This window comes from Gasterosteus aculeatus, chromosome Y, assembly GCF_964276395.1.
Source record: "Gasterosteus aculeatus chromosome Y, fGasAcu3.hap1.1, whole genome shotgun sequence".
Taxonomy (NCBI): Eukaryota; Metazoa; Chordata; class Actinopteri; order Perciformes; family Gasterosteidae; genus Gasterosteus; species Gasterosteus aculeatus.
The window spans coordinates 17628026-17646926 of record NC_135709.1 but is presented as its reverse complement, the minus strand read 5'-3'; the positions used below and the strand labels follow the sequence as shown (position 1 = coordinate 17646926).

The 18901-nt window shown below is 45.3% G+C and overlaps 2 protein-coding genes across 4 annotated transcripts; one reads left to right on the top strand and one right to left on the bottom strand.

The window, feature by feature from the left end:
- Nucleotides 1-302: 302 nt before the first annotated feature.
- Nucleotides 303-7374, top strand: LOC120812723 (NAD-dependent protein deacetylase sirtuin-3-like). 2 transcript variants are annotated; one of them, XM_040168890.2, is made up of 8 exons: nucleotides 303-613; nucleotides 4765-4996; nucleotides 5331-5531; nucleotides 5679-5911; nucleotides 6110-6210; nucleotides 6300-6461; nucleotides 6554-6766; nucleotides 6939-7374. In XM_040168890.2, exons 2-8 carry the CDS (start codon nucleotides 4776-4778, stop codon nucleotides 7143-7145), a joined length of 1338 nt encoding a protein of 445 aa, XP_040024824.1. In that variant the 5' UTR covers nucleotides 303-613; nucleotides 4765-4775; the 3' UTR covers nucleotides 7146-7374. The 2 variants fall into 2 exon arrangements, with proteins under 2 accessions (XP_040024824.1, XP_040024825.1); XM_040168891.2 differs by having other exon boundaries at nucleotides 370-613; nucleotides 4768-4996.
- Nucleotides 7375-8589: 1215 nt separating this feature from the next.
- LOC120812698 (chaperone Ric-8B-like) lies at nucleotides 8590-17205 on the bottom strand. 2 transcript variants are annotated; one of them, XM_040168870.2, is made up of 10 exons: nucleotides 16845-17205; nucleotides 16439-16486; nucleotides 15714-16358; nucleotides 14034-14128; nucleotides 12803-12953; nucleotides 12313-12408; nucleotides 11963-12107; nucleotides 11662-11806; nucleotides 11403-11522; nucleotides 8590-9710 (listed from the first exon to the last, which is right to left on the bottom strand). In XM_040168870.2, the coding sequence occupies exons 1-10, from the start codon at nucleotides 16926-16928 to the stop codon at nucleotides 9605-9607; spliced, it is 1635 nt and encodes a 544-aa protein (XP_040024804.2). In that variant the 5' UTR covers nucleotides 16929-17205; the 3' UTR covers nucleotides 8590-9604. The 2 variants fall into 2 exon arrangements, with proteins under 2 accessions (XP_040024804.2, XP_040024803.2); XM_040168869.2 differs by having other exon boundaries at nucleotides 12313-12411; nucleotides 16845-17136.
- Between the last annotated feature and the right edge of the window lie 1696 nt (nucleotides 17206-18901).

The following is an 18901-nucleotide window of genomic DNA, read 5'->3' as shown; positions in this document are numbered from 1 at the left end:
CGGATATGACGTAGGTCCTCCGCGCTGGCTCTGATTCAAAGATCGTCTACGATAAGGAAACAGAACAGAAGCCAATACCATCTTGATATGTAGATCTCAGATGTCATTTTATGAGGGAATGTATACGACTGAATCACGGAATGTATTATTGAAACAAACACACTATATTTAAATATATTAACCCTTTGAATTCTGCATAAGAAAAAGCATAAGCATACGGAAATTACGACAAGTCAAAATGTCTACTATGAACACATTTGAATATTACGGGGAAAACTCAGCACCGCGGTGCTTCTCCTCTCGTTTCCCGCCTCTATTCGCAACGACTTCTTGGAAACGCGGAAAAACGAACAGAGTGGCAGCTCCCTCCTCTCCGCCCGCCAGCGTAGGTAGCACGTAGATGAGGTGCATGCGTTTGGAGCAGAACGGGACACCTTTATCTCCTCCGAATCAGATGTTGACCTGGCCGCGGCGGCTGGACGGTTACGGGACTAAGAATTTAGCGATCGAGCAAGTGCAGCGAGTTTCCTTTCGGCCGCGAAGCATCTCGAGGTCGCCCGTCTGTCGTCGTTGTCTGCGCCGCATGCAAAACTTCCGCCGTCTGCAGAGACAGGTATCTAATCACAACGACATTAACCCCTTTCTCGCGTACCTACACGTGATTATTTTTATTATTATGATCGGACCATATTTTAACAGTATCACATGTTTCACTTTGAGTTTTGAGCCTCGTTGCGCTGTAATATTCCAAGTGTTTAGTTTCCATGTGCCTGACCCAAATATCACATTTGCTATGTGCACCAGTGGGATCTGTGACATAAGAACTAGTGTGGCATATACATTGAGGACAAATCAACAGTGCAACATATTCATTTCAACAAGACATCTAAACAGGGCAATTCACTTGTTAAAGGAACAACACCAGGAAGCAGTTATTATTCTGGAAAAGGTATTTCTTATGTCCAAATCACTGCCTGCAGGGTTCTTGATAAATGGAAGCAGTAACTCGTGTCCCAAATGCACATGAGGTTCAGAATCAGCTTTATTGGCTGGATTTGACTTTGGGTTTCAACCGACATGTACAGGTGTACGAATAAACAAGAAAATATCAAACACAGACAACAACAAAAAGGGTCCGTACAAACATTTTACAATTGTGTGTGTGTGACATGCATGTGAGAGACAAAATAAATTGGACCTATACAACAACAACAACAGTGGAATTGAGGTGAAGGTGCAGATAGAGGTGATGGTGCAGTACGTGTGGAAGGGAGGAGTCTGAACATGTGGCGTCCAGGGTGTGAAGGGTCTGCAGTGATGTTTTCTGGCTCTAGGGGTGTACAGGTCCAGGATGACGGGATAGCTGGAGCCAATTGTTGTCGTAGTCTGTTCCTGTCTTTGTTAGCGGCCCAACAAAACCACATCGTGATGGAGGAGCGTGGAGCAGACTGGACACTGGCGAGTAGAACTGGAGCAGCAGCTCTCGAGGGAGGTTCAACCTCTGCTGGGCCTTCTTCCTGATGGCGTCCACGTCGGAGGCCCCGCCAGGTTCCTGGCTCCTCCCCAAGTCCACTGTCATCTGCACAGTTGTAGGGCTCGTTCAACTGCAGGTTGTTCCGACCTCACCAGAAGCCCAGAGGTCAAGCTTCTTGAATCAATGGGTCAAAGCGTTAATAAAAGTTGGTCCGTTACAATTACCACGAAAGGGAAAAAAATGGGTCGATGGTTTACAAGTGTAATGAGATTTAGCTTCCAGCAGGTGCCAATGTAACCTCACTTTTAGTAAATCATCCAGAAGACCCGAGTCTGTCTGCAAGTCAACTGATGTCATTTCTTTTAGCACCACTCACCCAAAAGTGTTTCTCGAAAACTAGATTTCTTCACATATAGTTAAGAAACAATGTTGTCAAAAACAAGATTTGCTTACAGGGGAGGTAATGGCCCTCAACAGTTAAAGGCCCATTCTATCCATGAATAAATTAACTAAAATCCAACTTTTTTTAGTATCCAGTTTTTGGTTAAAGGTATCTACCGAGACAGAATTTGAAATATTTTTTATTTGCGGCTTTTATCCTTTTAAAGTGACTCATTGTGCTTTACAAAACAAGCAACATTTGACATTCTTAAGGCTAAGCAATACCTTGATTAGTCCAAAAACTAATCAGCAGATGAATTCCTAATAAAAAAAAGACGGCCTAAAGGACTTAAATTAACTTTGCGGTGACCGTGTGCTTTCACTGTTTATTTTCAGTTATTGGGCTGTGATGGTCTCCTAACGGGACAGGAAGAGACATTAGTTAACCATCAACCCACTGAGCAGAATTGGCTCTCCGCCCCCCCACCTTCCGCTTTTTGTGAGCAAACAATATACTAACACAAATTAGGACTCCCTGCTTTGTGTCAATTTAGAGCCCAACAAAGATGCTACACGGAGTGATATGTCATTAGCGAGCAGGTGGGGAAGGGCGACATCGAGCTGCTGCCTCTCAGACTATGAAGAGATTCCCATGGCGACCAGGCTGCCTCTTGCCTGTGTCATTGGAGGAGGAGGGGGGGAAAGTATGCTGTGTCCTCAATTCCACTGTAGGTGGAGTGTTAAATGAGGATTTAACTGAAAGGAAATCTGTCATTTCACTTAAACCAAAGTATGCAGCGATTTTAAAATCTTTTTTAAAATTTGAGAATTCTTAATTTGGTTTTATTTACCAACAAGCAGTCCTGTGGATGTATTGTTGATATCATGGTTGTTGCTGTTGTTGTTTTCATGTGTTAACAAAAACAGGTTGATTTAATTAATCCACAGAAAACAAGTAAAACAATTTATGAAAAATACTGTTTTATTTTTAATTCTTTCAAAGCAAAAATGTGAAATGACCAAGTGGTAATTAACAGACAAAACAACTAGATGTTACCTCGAGCGTTTTAATGGAAATGAAGTTGTGCTGAGCCTTAAATGTCAGCGAGAAGCTCCTGTTTCGATTTCAGTTGTTTCTACACCAACTTTTCCCCGTCGGCGCTTCGCGGGTGTTTGTCTGCAGCCTCTCGGGGTGTGAAGGGATCATCCACCAGCCTGACTTTCTGGTGTGCTAATGGAGAGCACTGAGGTCATCCCAGTGTTGTAGAACTTTCCTAATGAGATAACTGTAACCCCCATATGAGCAGCTACACTCCTGGTGGTCCGGCACTGGGACACGCTCATCTTTTCAACTGGGTAGAGCAGCGCGACCAAGCAGTGTGAAAGGCTGAATAAAGGGGAAGGGATGGGGGGGGGCGCTCAAATCCTATTTAAGCCTTTTGTCATTCCTACAAGGATGTATTTGTCATTAAAGAACAATAATAGTATCACATGTAGACTTTTGTCAGATAAAAGAAGTGGACGGTTAACACACTGAAAACCAGTTTGAACTCGTAAAAACGTTTTAATGTGGTTTAGTTTAATATGGCATTTAGGTTTGTCCTGTTATTTCCCATTTGCCCCTTTCGGTTCGGTGAATCCAGCATACACCTGTAAGAGTTGTTCCAGGTCATGTTGGTGATTTGTGTGCATGACTTTTTCAGCATGTGTGTGAGACCTTAATAACTGGGCCGGTGATTTATCGCCAGTACTCGGCAGCCTCTTTTCTTTTTTTCTTCTTTTTTTAAGAGGTGTCCAGACAAAAGCAGAGACCCTCACCCCGCTGGTTTAATGGTTCTTTAGGATGTGCAGGGAGGGCAAAACAGAAGTCACGTGGGGGTTTTCAGCTTTTAAAGAGGCAAAGTGAAAGAAGATTGAGTGGCAGAAATAAAAAGCAGCCCGGAGAATGTTTATGACTGTTCGACGGCTCGACTGTTGTTGGACGCCAACCTTTACTCCGTGGTGACACATTTTCTTCATATGTTGGAGCAATTAAAGGGAATCTTTAAGACCACACTGTCCCAACGCCTGCTATTTCTACTCTGCCCCCTAAGCCTCCGGTGACCCGTCTCCGCTCACGACGAGGCGCTTCTGGAGAAAAGCTCGTCTGATCTCCCGGCTGCCCCCCTGAAGCGGCCGTGTTTTACGGGTCGTGGCTCTTTTGTTCACCGCCTCGGCCGGATCACTCGCACTCATTCCTCCTGGAAGTTGTTTGAAGCCCCCCCCTGCCCCCCCTCCTCCTCCTCCTCCTCCTCTGTTCCATCTTTATTGAATCCCGCCTCTGTATCATTTATCTCTGCCCCCCCACCCCCCTCTCCCCTGGGTTTGAGGGGGCATCCTCTTTTCTCACCCAGCTGGGTTTGTTGACACACAGTCAATCTACGGTTCCCTTTCACCTCCTGTTCCACCGCTCTTTTAAACTCCCCACCCCTCGGCTCTCCCCTCCACTGTCCCGGAGCAGTAAAGCTGCCACAGCTGTGAGCTGTATTAGCATAGCTTCTGAGAAGCAGGGGGAGGGGGGGGGGTTGCGAGATATATTGCCGCCATTAGCTTTTGTTCAACTGTTGACAGTTTTAAAACATGTCAGCTCCTCTCTGCAAAGGGAGTGAAGAGAAAAGGATGATTTCAGTGAAACAGCTTTAAATATGGGACACTGCTGATGGGGGGATTTAAAGCAAACCATTGAAAACAGTACAATATCTAATCTAGTGGAGTGATTGTGTGTGTGTGTGGGCGGGAGGGGGGGGGGGCGTAAATCTCAAAATGCTAAAATCTTGTGTTTATCATTTCTGTGCTAATAACACAGAGGAGCTCACAGAGGAATGTTTAATTTACCTTTTAAAATATTATACGTTTTCTGTTTTTATCAGCAGGTGTCGGGATGAACAGGTCCAAGGCCAGCCGGGATAAAAAAGCCCCCCAGTCTTCGGTCAACAGGATGACCCGCGGGTCCAGCTCCCAGGCCAGGCGCACAGACCCGGCAGAGGCCCAGGACGACGGGCCTGGTCCCCATGCGAAGCAGCGAAGGAAGCAGACACACTCTGCTTTGGCCCAGGACCTCAGTCAGATGAGTGTGAGCAGACTGGACTGTTTACCTACAAGGTAACGTAACATACTGCAGAAACTCTTACTTCATTTTCTCTAAATGATCAGGATTAGATAAGAATACAGCAAAGCACATATTAAAACATAAATGAGACAAAGTAGCCACAAAACTAAATAACAGACACACATTATTTAGTACATGTGTATACTTATAAATACCCACAAATGTGGTAGTTTGTGTAAATGTGTAGTTTTTGAAAAACAAATCTTGTGTGGGGGGATTATCTGGTTTATATATCAACTATTTTGATATAAACTGATTATGTCGGGGACTGACCACACATGGGATCAAGACGTCTTGTGTCTTTTTTTTCGTTTTACCGCCCTCCAGTGACGGAGACGTGTGCAGGAGTGGCGATCACTCCTCCGGGTCGGGATCTGGATGCAGCAGTCCGTCCGCGCCGGCGGCCAAGTCCTCGTCCCTCGGTGGTCTGGCCTCGGTCGCTCGGCTGGTGAAGCTCGGCTGCTGTAGGAACGTGGTGGTGGTGGCCGGAGCGGGAATCAGCACAGCTAGCGGCATCCCTGACTTCAGGTTGGTGTCTGTGGGGCTTGTTCTCTACAGCCTCCTATAAACTAAGTATTTCTTTAATGCTATACATAACCAACGGGTATGAGAAAGACACTTTTCGCGGGCTGCAGTAAGAGCTTTACCATGACGCCGCTATTTCCACATTTTCAGAACCCCGGGAACGGGCCTTTACGCCAACTTGGAGAAGTACAACATCCCTAACCCAGAAGCCATTTTCAACATTGATTACTTCTCCAACGACCCGCAGCCTTTCTTCTCCCTGGCCAAGGCACTCTATCCCGGCAGCCACCGACCGAACTACATACACTACTTTGTCCGCATGCTTCACAACAAAGGGCTGCTTCTGCGGATGTACACCCAGAACATCGACGGGCTGGAGAAACGTGAGTGGGAACAGGACCCGCGGGGCTAATGGAAGTACCAAGTAAAAGCACATCCAAAACAACACAAAGTACTGCATGTAAGCAACCAGAAATAATGACGGCAGGAGCCCACTGAATGCTCGCTGCCCTGCTCATGCTAGTCGCTTCTATTTCTGCTGGTTTGCTCTAAGTCTTGTCCTGTCGAACCACTGTGTTCAGTCTGCGGCCTCCCGGAGGACAAACTGGTGGAAGCTCACGGTAGTTTCGCCACAGCCGCCTGCCACCTGTGCTACACGGCGTTCCCTGCCGACGAGGCCAAGGCACGTCTGAGTTCAAGCCGAATACAGTAATTCGCTGCATTCCGCGGCAGACTAACGCTTTCGTGTCTTTCGTTTTGTTTTTTTTGCAGCGGGCCATAATGAACGACAACGTCCCCATATGTACATTCTGTGCTGCAACAGTCAAACCTGACGTTGTGTTTTTCGGAGAGGACCTCCCTCAAAAGTATTTCCTCCACACTAAAGACTTCCCCAAAGCAGACCTGCTAATGATTATGGGCACCTCTTTACAGGTTAACATGTTCTAATATCTATCTAGTGAGCACATAAACCGCCCCCCCCCCCCCGAGCTCAGAAACAGCTTTACAAAATATAACCGTTTCAGATTGAGCCATTTGCGAGCCTGGTGAACACGGTGCGCTCCACTGTGCCGCGTCTCCTCCTGAACCGACACGCCGTGGGTCCCTTCCAGAAGGTCCCGCTGCGGAGAGGAGACCACATGGAGCTCGGCGACCTGGAGGACACGGTGCGCAGGTTTACTACGATGCTTGGCTGGAACGAGGAGATTGAGCAGCTGATGAGGACTGAGGAAACACCGGTGGGTTACATTTTGATTAAAAAGAAAAAAAGGTTGTGTTGAATACAGATACGGGCGAGTAGTCCAGTGACGTAGCGTCGCCATCCAATGTCAGTATCAGAGTCACAATGGACAGTTAAGACAAACCTTTTTAAAAACCTTTTTGACTTTGCAATTATTTCCCTTTCTGCAGATCATCCCTCCGCTCGGTGGCAGCTTGTCGGTGAGTGGACAGACTGCTTCTCCGAGCAGAGGAGCTCCAGAGCCTCCAGGTGCAATGGAAACATCCAAATCCAGACCAGGAGGTCAAAAGGCGGCCATCATCAACAGCGGCGGCGAGGAGGAGACGGACTCGGAGACGGACAGCAAAAGCTCTGCGTCGTCCTGCCAGAGCAATTAACGGTGCGCGCTGCACGAACGTTGGCACTGGAACGGTTTAAGACAGTTTTTACTCTCCTTCATCTTCGTTTCATAATTAAAGCACTTTTTATAGAGGTAGAGAACAGAACACTCGTAAATATATATGATGTAACAAAAATCCTGATGTTTAAGCCTTATCTCATTAAACTTGTTAATGTTTTATATGTTTTTTAAACAATATTAAATAAAAGTTGTGTGTATGAAACCTTTTTCCTTGTATTATAAAGTCTATTAAACACCAACTATTCTCCAATTTATTAGCGGTTCAGTGGAAGCCTCATTCAAATTTCTTCTTCAATCAAAGTGGAGCTTCCAATTCTGTTATGAAAGTTCTCCCTCCATGCCAGGAACTCGGGTAATGACTATAAGGAATGCTGAGGCTGGTTGGATAGACACTTCTCAGGCCCACTCTTCCTCCGTAGATGTCTTGTAGAGGTGGCAGGTGAGGTCGCTCAAAGTCCGGATCGGAAGAGCGAGAGAGACGTGACCGGCTGCAGGTCCAAGACCAGCGTACGGGCTCTGAAACTACATGGTGGGGACCAATAGGGGTGTCGCATATTCTTGTAATAATTACAAAGTCTCTCAGGTAAAATGTATATTTATTTTCTCTGGGCTCAGTAATTTTCTTATAATACAACAAATTATAGTGTAAAATTTGTAACAAACATGCAGCTTTCTTTAGAACTGGCACCATTAACATAAAAGGAAATTGTACCAACAAAGAAAGTCAAGTTTGTCTGAGTTTATACCCAGATTCATATCAAATTAGCCCCCCAAATGAAGTGAATTAGAAAAAGACCCGTCACTGAGAACTGATCGAGCGGCATACAGATTTGGTGAAAGTAAAATGGAACAGAGATCAATCACTGCAGTGATGGCAGAAACATTCTATTCACGATCGGTCAGCTTCAAATGGAAAAAAATCTCAGTTTCACAACAGTAAACCAACAAGCCCTGAGTTCTGAAGGTTTCTGAGAAACTGGTAACTACACAAGCCTTGTTTTCATTAATTTTTCTCACAATTATTTTAAGCAAACTCCTGAAGGCTCACAAAAAGAGAAAAGCAAATCAAGCGTTTCCAAGAACCGCTTCGGAGGTCAACGCTGCTACGGCGCTGTTTGGCCATAGATGAGGTTTGCAGGCCAACCGTCTAATCTGCCAGTCGATGGAGCAGAAGAAGAGTTTTGACCAAACAAGTCGAGGTGGGACGGTGGAGAACAGCAGTTTGTTGTGTTGCACGATTTAATTGTTGTATTGTCCGCTGCCATCGCTGCCATGTCCAAAGATAAACACAAGCAATCATAGGAATATCTTAGAAGACACCGACAATCATTCATGATAGTTAAATTAAATAATCGACTCTGCAAAAGTTCGGCCACGATCCATTTATCACATTAAGTAACTTAAATAAACTTGAGACAAAGTTTTATTGGATTTTATTGCTCTCTTTCAGCGTTTCTAATGTAGCAATTCAAAATGTGCATAAAAATATGTGGAAGGAAAGAACACTGAACTGTGTACTGTGAATCCATCCTTTGGGCCCCATTATTTTTAAACAGTTTAATGATTTCATGTTTGTGTGTGTAAAATACAGAGCGGACAAAATCATCATGAAGAAGAAAAATGTGAAAAACCAAAGCACAGGTGAAGGAATGACTTTTAAACCTAGTGACACTACCAAACCCATAACAACTGCGCTCTCAGTAAGATGCACGTGTTCCAGCAAATAATTATATTATTAACTCTTAGTGCAACAGTAACCACGGAGGCCTCTTGTGCATCATGAGCCCCCTTTCTGCCACGCATCAAGTCCACCGTTACTCATCCTGCCCCGTTCAGAGCCGGATCACCACAAGTCTCATTTCTAGACCCAATGCGTAATGACCAGCCACCATATATACACATTGCTTAAACTAGACCTGACTTAACCTTGCAGATAAATAGAAGGTACATGTATATGTTAATCAACCTGATCCACAGAGAGAATAGAAAAGACAGGGAAGTTAGGGGACAGTCGACAGCTTTTTCTACGCACCTCGTCCAGCGGATTTTGGAGACTCGTTGGTAGTTTATAGAGCCATATTGTTGTTCGCGAATGATTCTTGTATCCATTGCCACATTTTTCCCGTCGCTCACCCCTCGAGTAGCGTTGACTACGTATCGACACATTGTACTGATATCTGCATCTTTAAGTTAATAGAGTGTCATTTATTGGGAGGTATTGGTACAGCGAGTGGATCTTTTGACTGACTTCCACTACTGTTGCTCGGTAACAGACTCGGTTCAGCCCGGTGTTTTCATCGCTGACAGACCCATCGTCATGGTCACCTTCCCGTAAAAAAAACAAAAAGGTCCAGATCTCAAATTAGGACACAGTTCCACATGTGTTGGGGGCCGAGTGGGCTTAGCCTGGAATATTGGGCCTCCATGTGAAGTGCACTAGTCAGAGTCTGATCCGGAGTCCTCCGGTTGATCACAAAGAGTTTCTTCAAGAGGTGCTAACGTTCCGTCAGGCCGGACCCCCATTGGCCGGATCACGTTCTGCCTGTGGGCACAAAAAGAGAAACATCAGGTGTCCCGCTGCCAGATAGAAAAGGCTGGATGGGAAGGGAAACAAATAACTTTGTTCAGTATCCTTTGAATCATCGGAGCGTTTACTTTTACATCTTTACTCAAGATCAAGTCAAATGAAGAACTCAAGAAGCCCCCCATCGCCCCTTCAAGGACTCATGTCCTTCTCTGGCCGTCCTCCTTCCCTCGCTGCCCCCCTCCTCCCTCCGGCAGATTAATTACAGGATCAGCACTCACTCTAATCTCCTCAAAGCCACTATTGCGCCTTCATCCTAATCCAATTATACCTGTTCTGTGTGTCACCACTTCCTCCAAGATTATTCATCTGAGAATTATCTACCACTAATAGATTTTTTTTTCTCCATTTGCATTCATTTGTGAAGAGATTCAAATATAAATGGCCATGTAATTCCTACTGATTCCTCCGATAACATTCAACATATCCATGGGAGACTGCAAGTTAAATTCTCAATTCTGCAAATATTTCCAGCATTTTAGGTAAAAAATAATAATAGTTGAATTGCTAAAACTTGCAGAGACGCCCCACCAGTTCAGTGCCTTATATCACTGGTTTACCTCAGCAGGTACACTGAGGACTAACAAGCACACAAACAAAAACATGAAACATTATCTCTCCCAATTAGCGCCAAAACATTCCCTCCTCTTCTACTCAGGAGTGACGGAGGACTGGCAGATGGGATGGATGGGTGGGTGGATGGGTGGGGGAGCAGAATATGTGCTAATTGGAGGACCAGTTAAGTAGTTAGGGGAGTGCATTCTTACAGGGCTCTGACTGATCTCCTTAGAGCCTGCACCGAGGAAGCACCTCTCCGTAGTCATCGTCAGGAGGAGGCATAAAGAAGTCGCAGCCTTTGGGAAGGAATCCTCCTCTTCTTGGGCACACGTGCCTCATTACAGCTCAACCCTCTCTTTGGCGTAACAATAACGAGGGCCAGCTTACTTATGTCTGAACATTTGTTCGCCGCTGCCTCTCCGTCCACGTTCCGCCAAGATTGCTTTGTTGTTGGTTGTGCATCCGCCTCGGCCCCACTCCCTGCCCGGCCAACGACTCCTCAGACCGACAACAATAAAGCCAGCACATGCGTCGTCGAAAGCCTGAATGCGCCACATAAAAGGAACCAAGCCGACTTTCTGTCCCAATTAGGCGATAATTAACGGGGGCTGTGGTAATGATGCTGCGGCGGTGCGCCGGCAGCTTCCATTTTCTTCGTCTGAATGCTGCAGCGCGCCGGAGCTCCGGGCCTAATTGAAGCTGCAGCTACAGCAAAAGATTCCTCCTTTGATGAATCGGTTGGCAGGGAGCATGCTCACCGCTACCTTTGTGCAGGCTTTGTGCTCGACTAACCTGAGCCTCTGCTCGGTGAGGAAAGGTCAACACAAACACAGCCGGGCTCAATTAATGATATGAATACTTTGAGCAGGGAAAGTTGCTCAAACTGAAAAAGTTCATCTTGATTAAGTCTTGATTGATTGAAATCTGGTACTGTGCTGTTATTATTATCATTATTTTTGACCAAAGGGTTGAAGACACTGACCATGCTGCCAAAGAATCCACGAAGACCTGGCAGGAAACTTTGATTCTCCTCATTTCAGGTCAACATTGTTATTGTTTTATTGTATTGTTATTTGCTCTGTGTGTAATTACCTTGACAACTTGTCAAACATATTGACAAGTTTCTGGGCTTCAAACTCCTTCTGCTCGTCGGTCATCTCTTCGATGGGGTTTGGCATGGGCTCCTCCACATGACCGGTGATTGGGTTAATGCTGACGAGCAACCAGACGGGAAAGGTAAAAAAAGGTGCGAGATCACAGATGGCGAGAATTTCGATTGCCTCTAAGCGGTTCTCAACACACGGCCGTGAGCAAAACAGCGGTCCTTCTAAGAGCATTGCAGAGAACTTACAATGGTTTGGCAGATTTGTATTCCTCTGTGTCAGAGTCTTCATCTTCGGAGTACTGAGTCTCTCCTCTCCCTCCTGCGAGAAGTCCTCGAGCCACCAGGAGTCCTGCTGCGTTTCCATACCCGGTGTACTTCAACAGATTGTCCACTACCAGACAAGATAAAGGACAAAGCTTGTTACACGAATGTTCATGTGCGATCATGAGCCGATGTAATCATGCGGCAATCACCCAACTGGACACGTCATTCCTGATCTCTCATTTGCATATTTTCTGCCACCCCCCATGATCCGACCACTGCTCACCGCTTTCTTTGCAGAGGACAAAGAGAAACTCTGCAGCCGTCTGCTTCACACCCATGTCAACATGCGTCATGAGGCGAACCAGCTTGTTTCTGGTGGTGGTGCCGATCTCCGGCCTGATCTTCACATCTTTCAGTGGGGGAAGTACCTGCAGGTGCAGATATAATAAACAAAAGTTCAGATTATGTCTCACTTTCACAGGCCTTTGAAACACAGTAACTGGGTAATGAGAACACACATTATCAAGGAGCTATAAAAGTATTTGAAATCGGGTAGGGATCCCTGGGAGCCTTCAGTGCTTTCCTCAAAACGAGCCAAAAAAAAAGAATTTATTGTCGTCTTTTGAACTGTACCTGAGCTTTGATATATCTGCGGATCTCCCTGTGTTGTCTGGATCCTTCAGTCAAAAGGCTGAGCACTGGAGTCAGACCTTCTTTGTAGTTGGAGCCCTGCTTGGAGTGACACAAACCACCAACACTTCACAAGCGGCACGAGCTGCGGCTGGGTTTTAGTCAGTGGAGCACATGCGGGTAACATGAAGAATAATGAGTTAAAAGAAAAGATGGGTGGCTGAAAAACTAAATGACGTGCAGCAAAGCGTTGTGTCATATTGTGCCATGAAATGGACCTGCATCACAAAACTGCGTCATGTCCGCTCCATGTGGGTAAATATATTTTAATATATGTGTGTCTTAGTTTGCATATGAGCTTGAACATTTCCCTGTTGCAACAAGTCCATTTTATTCAGTAGTATCACTTGCACAATACTAGAAGTATTTTAAATTTTCAGTGTCTACACAAAGCAGCCCTCTCTTTATATTTGCTACAGAGGATGAACGTTACCTTGTCCATCCTTTTCTCCATGAAGTCTATTAACATCTGGACAGCATCCATATTCTTTCCACCATACATCTCTAGTCCACCCTGGACGGGCACGTCGATTAACACATCCAGGCAGGACACAGGCAGGTTATTCAGCAGGTTGATGGCATGGCTGCAGATGTATAAAAATAATCTCCTTAAGGTTGACCAAGTTTTGGCTTTAATATACTTTGATTTTGTGTAAAAAAAAATCTGCAACAGCCAACTAGAGAGGAGTAGTGAGAAATATTATACATGATGGAGAACATCTATAAAGCAGAGGTTTTTAACTACACATTAACATGAATCCAACATATTGAAGCGAACGGATAAATTGATGGAGAAGACGTTATCTGTCAGTCCGCAACACACACATTCAGCTTCCCTCAGCAGCTCTCAAGCTGGGCACCGGTTCACTCACTGCTCCTTTCATGCGAATACGACAGCGCAGGCTCCAGCCAATCAGGTCGCCTTTATGCTCACGTCTAAAGAGCGTGAAGCTCAAAAATAAAAGATGGCGGACCAAACTCTGTAGAATAGGGGGTCCCTGCTCCACCTCGCCATCAGTTTGGGGGACCTCGGCTTGAAAAAGGTTGAAGACCTCTGCTATAAAGGGTAAATTTGAAGGGACAAAAAGCTGGTGTCTGTAGTAGCTGGACAGCACAATAAAAGGTTAATATAACACCAAACAACCAAGAGAACATCTTTCAACAAACATTCTTGTGTTTATAATCCGAGCCTCAGACACGTTGATGGGATCTTAATGTGTTAGGCTGTTTTCTCTAAAAAAAATATGCATCCACACTCCCACTGCTCCACTTAAAACGGATCATGTCTGTAAAGAAATAAAACCATAGTTAGGTTGGTCAACGGACCAAACAGCCATGAACGGTTCATCCAGTGACTCGACAGCTCAAGAGAAACATCCATCTCCTTTGCATGACACTGTTCAAATCTCAGTCTCTCAGTGCATTAAATCACTATGAGAAGAAGATACTGCCACTGTGTTACAACAGCTGAGAGCATCTAGAAGATGAAACACCCGACAAGGCTCCAACCCCCCCCCCCCCCCCCCCCCCAAATCACAGAGGGTGACAGCAGAACAAGTGTCCCACAGGTTGGCGATGGCCTTGATTCACTGTTTGTAGTATAGTTATTAAAAGGGATTCAAAAACATATATATTGTGAAGAGAGTGAAGAACAGACTTCTGACCTGTGTGCTTCCTCTGTTTTCTTCTCGGTCTCAGTCTTCAGCATCAATAGATGACACAAGATGGCAGCAATGAGTCGGAAATGGTGGTCATCTTCCTAATAAATCAAGGATGTACAACACTTCTGATTCCAATGCAGTTAAATTGTTCACAGGTTAAAAGAAAACGTAAGCTACGACGATGGGGAATAGAAAGCAAGCGCTTAACTGCAAAATTTCCGCTACAACCTGTGTGGGAAATGCTTGATGAACATGGGACACCCAATGTCACTATTATTTTTCATGTTCAATATTGGCCATTTATCTTAACAAATATTGTGTTGTTTAGAAAAACGTGTGTTACTTTGAGCCACCTGAAAAGAAGTAGTTTGTTTTTACGCTTCCACATCATGGTTATTTATGGTTAAAAAATAGGAACTAAGTAGCATCAAGTGTGAAACATATTTCAAAGAGAAGGCATAGTTCATTACTTGTGTAGAATTTCGTTAAGTAAGATCTCCTTCATGCATAGATGCATAAAGTAAAAGGAAGCACACGTATCTTGTGTCCGTGTGTCAGACTCCACTGTGTGGATTCTGTTGCGGAGCATATTTGCCTGGGCAAATATGTCGGCCTGGGATAATGTGTGTGCATAGTGTGTATAGCCTGGTTGATTGCCTTGGCCTACGTCCATAAAATCCTGGAGGTCTATGGTGAGTCTGGATGGGACCCCTGGATTGACAAAGGGAATTTCACACACTGGTAACATCCCGTTGGAGAAAAAACAGGAGAGCTAAGGGATGGGTTGAGATCAAAGCTTTAAATCTAGATTGGGGATAAATTGAGGAAGAAGAAGTTTGGATTTCTACGGATTCAAAGTGCAGAGTAGGGTCTAACTAAAAACTCAAACTTTGGTGTCACGAAGACTTACATTGTGTCAGATGCACCACTTGCAGTCATGTCTCCTCTTCAGTCAAAATTGCATGAAATGTTTTGACAGTAATTTTCAGAAATCAGCCTCAGATACAAACTACTACACGATAACTAAATCATGGATGACATCAATTACAACCAAATGTAATTGTTGACTTATGCTCTAGAATCCTATTTTACTAAATATCTTCCCGTTTCATTCGTGGATAAGATAATACCACTTTTGGCATGTGTGTAGCCGATGAAAGAGGCATTTTGCCACAGTAGGAAAAGCAAAGGTGTGAATAATATATTCGTTGATGGCAGAGTGCTGATAAACACTTGTTATAGAACACAGAGTTGCAGCAATGAGATGTTCTGTTTGAATTCTCTAAACGCCAAGGCTTCTGTACTATTATTCTCATCTGTCCTTTAGCCAACCGTTACCTTGCTTTAACCTTTACACAAGGAAATGAGATAATGTTGCCCTTGGAGCAACAAATTTTAAAGCAATGCGCATTTCAGAGTTCAAAACATTCCCCATTGTGGTTTAATTAAAAAAAAAATCTTATTATGGAGGTGGGATGCTGTTGATTAATGGCTGATTAATGTGGATAATCAAGATAATAGTGAATCCGTGTCACATTTACATTGAATTCATTATGTTATCGTTAACTGAACGAAAGTCTGAGCGAGAAAGAACGCACACTTAATAATAGAGATGAATAACTAACAAGAAGGAAAAGCAAACCCGAATGACGAGCTCGTGACGTGCGACCTCATCCCACTCACCTTCTCACCGGTGTCAGACAGCGTGAGATTGAACAAGGCTTTGAGCGCCTCCATGGTTCTCTCGTTGTCCTCGGCGGGCATGGCCACGGCCTGCGGATCTGGGCGGGCGCATTCGTAGGGCCCGACCCAGCTCACGCCCAGGGTGTGCTCCAGCACCTCCGTCAGCAGCGCCACGGCGCGCAACTCTCGCCTCAAGACCCCCCTCACGTCGGCTCGCAGCGCGGACACCAGGAAGAGCAGGCGCAGCGTGAAGAGGCCCACCTCGTGGTGCCACGTGCGGGCCGTGCGCAGGGTGGCACAGAGGCCATCCGCCAGCTGCACGTCCACGCTGACCTGCTGAGCGGCGGGGCTGTTGTACACCACGTTGCACAGGCACTTCAGGGCTTCCACCACCACCACCCTCTCCTCCTCCTCCTCTTCCTCCTCCGACGGGGCGTCTTCCCGAGAGACGATCCGGTTATTGCCGCCGTCCCGCCCAGCTTTCATCCTCGCCATCCCTCCCAGGATCAGCATGCCCTCCCTGGTGGCCACAGGTGCGAGGACACGCTTGTCTCTGGACAGGATGCGGAGTGTCTCCAGACATGTCTTCTGACAGCCGGGCTTCACCTGCCTCCCGAGAACTGACAACACACTCTGGCACAGCTTCTGGAATTAACAAACGGTAGATGACAACGTGACCGGGCTGTCCTGATCCTAAACCGATAAACCGATGAACCGCTACTTACGATGCGGAGGGATTCCTCCTTCGGGTCGAAACTGAAGGTGTGTCTATTCTGAAACACACCAGATCCTCATTGTGGACACCGAACAACTCGGACCTTATTGTAAATACACACGAGCCTCTTCAACAAACAAAAAAGGATGTCGTTAGTTCTTAAGTAACCTCCCTCAAACAGCTAAAGTGTGCTAACGTCGCCAAGTGTCCAGTGAAGTAACGTGAGCTTTAGCGCCATCAGCACCAGTGCGTCGTTGTTTTAAAGGACGCATCGAGCGTCTCGTTGACCTCACGTTAAACGGTTGGCGGCGTCGTAGCTTAGTCGGCGGGTAAGACGATTATTTGTTTAGCTAGCCGGCTAGCCAGCTAACGCTAGCGCCGCGGTTTGTTATGGTTGACGCGGAGCCGTGATTTACCTCACGAATATACTGCCGCAGCAACTCCTCGACGTCCTCTTCGCCGACGGTTTCGAGCTGCGACAAGATAACATTCAAATCCATGGTGGATATCGCAGGATTAGAGTTGTTCCCCTGGTCTTGGACGTCACCAATGGGTGTTAGGAAGCTGTTCCAGCTAGCTGCTAGCAGGCTAGCTTAGTGAGAGCGTCAGTGAGGGCTGCTTCCGTCAACAGGGAACCTCCCCTGAAAGTCTCCATCAGTTCAGGGCGGCTCCTCCTCACTCACCCGGTGTGCAGGGACAGTGTGTACACACGCACGCGCGCGCGCACACACACACACACACACACACACACACACACACACACACACACACACACACAGAGAATATTTTTTATGTTTTTGGAATTAAGATGATTATTGAAATGTAATCAATCCCTTCACAGAATATTATGCCATGTCCGATCAGAGGTTCGGGTCAAAAGGTCAAAAAGCTTTTGGACAAAGCTTGACGGTATATTCTTTGAAAGTTATGAATATCATGTTCACGCTTGGTGTTACTGCTTCAGTAGTGTGATCAGGATATACGCTGTCTGCAGCACCATAAATGAACAATCTCTGCGGTTTGAAGCTTAGTTTGTATGTTTTCTCTTATTTGGTGTAATCTATCGATGTAACTATGTCCCTTTTTCTCCTAATAATGTAATAGTTTCACTTATACTTGCAGATACTGTGATTTGTATAACGCTAACCCAAATGGAAAGTTGAAATCAAATTGATAGATAAAGGTTTTCTTTTTAAAGTTTCCTTTAAGAAATACGCTTCAGTTAAACTCGTTTTAAAGCGCATCAGGAATCAGGAATCAGAAACGTTTATAAAAGAAGCACAAAGGAAGCTACTTGTTGTTTTCATCTGAATACAAAGTCTCTGTCGTGAATCCTGCAGGATTTGGGAGAGGATCTGTTCCAATAAAAACACATCTAGACAAGGGTCAAAGATTCAAAGTCAAAGGTTATGGGACTGAGATACAATGACCCCAGCGAACCGGGACATTCTCTCCATTGAAATGTAATTCTTTCTGCAGTGTTCTGGCTCTTGTGCCACCGACCAAACCCCCCACTGAGTTAACACTGCATGGAGAGAAGTAACTATGAGCCCAAACTACTTTAGAAAAAAGTAAACTGGAGCTATAATAGAAGGTAAATGTGAAGTGTATTTTCAGAAGTAACACATGTCAATAGCTCTCAAGTCAACTTCAAAAGTAATCTACCAAAACAATTATATTAAAAACTTTAACTATTGGAGCGAAACTTAAATCAATGAGCAGGCTTTGCTGCAGTCCTAACATGGATTATGCATATTAAATAGATAAAAATAATGTGTTTAACTATAAAACTGTTAAAGATATTTGGACATATCATGACTAGTGGACCTAAATACAGAAAAAATCAACACATTACATTACATGTAATTTAGCGGACGCTTTTATCCAAAGCGACGTACAATAAGTGCATTCAACCATAGGGTACAAACTCAGGAGAACAAGAAACAAGAAAGTGCAATTTCCTTAAATAAGCCAATTTACAATTTGCTATAGATGAGTGACGTTACAAGTACAATTTAAGTGCTACAATTTGTTAGTCTTTAGTCGAGGTAGAGTCTGAAGAGGTGTGTCTTTAGTTTGCGGCGGAAGATGTGAAGGCTCTCTGCGGTCCTGGTGTCTTCAGAGAGCTCGTTCCACCATTTCGGCGCAAGGACAGCAAAGAGTCGAGATCTAGTCGAGTGTTTTGCTCTCAGTGAGGGAGGGACGAGTAGTTTTGCAGATGCAGAGCGGAGAGTGCGGGTTGGGATGTAGGGTTTGACCATGTCCTGGATGTAAGCTGGACCCGATCCATTATTCACAGCATGGTACGTGAGCACCAATGTTTTGAACTGGATGCGGGCGGCCACCGGTAGCCAGTGAAGAGAGCGGAGGAGTGGAGTAGTGTGGGAGAATTTCGGAAGGTTGAAGACCAGTCGAGCTGCTGCATTCTGAATGAGCTGCAGAGGTCGAATGGCGGTGGCAGGGAGACCTGCCA

Excerpts from the sequence above, each read along its gene's own strand:
- LOC120812723 (XM_040168890.2), top strand. The coding sequence starts at position 4,776 with ATGAACAGGTCCAAGGCCAGCCGGGATAAAAAAGCCCCCCAGTCTTCG. Across the intron at positions 4,997-5,330 it reads CTGGACTGTTTACCTACAAG|TGACGGAGACGTGTGCAGGA; the intron begins GTAACGTAACAT and ends ACCGCCCTCCAG. Across the intron at positions 5,532-5,678 it reads AGCGGCATCCCTGACTTCAG|AACCCCGGGAACGGGCCTTT; the intron begins GTTGGTGTCTGT and ends CCACATTTTCAG.
- LOC120812698 (XM_040168869.2), bottom strand. The coding sequence starts at position 16,928 with ATGGATTTGAATGTTATCTTGTCGCAGCTCGAAACCGTCGGCGAAGAG. Across the intron at positions 16,487-16,844 it reads TGCGGCAGTATATTCGTGAG|AATAGACACACCTTCAGTTT; the intron begins GTAAATCACGGC and ends GGTGTGTTTCAG. Across the intron at positions 12,108-12,312 it reads GCAGATATATCAAAGCTCAG|GTACTTCCCCCACTGAAAGA; the intron begins GTACAGTTCAAA and ends CTGCACCTGCAG.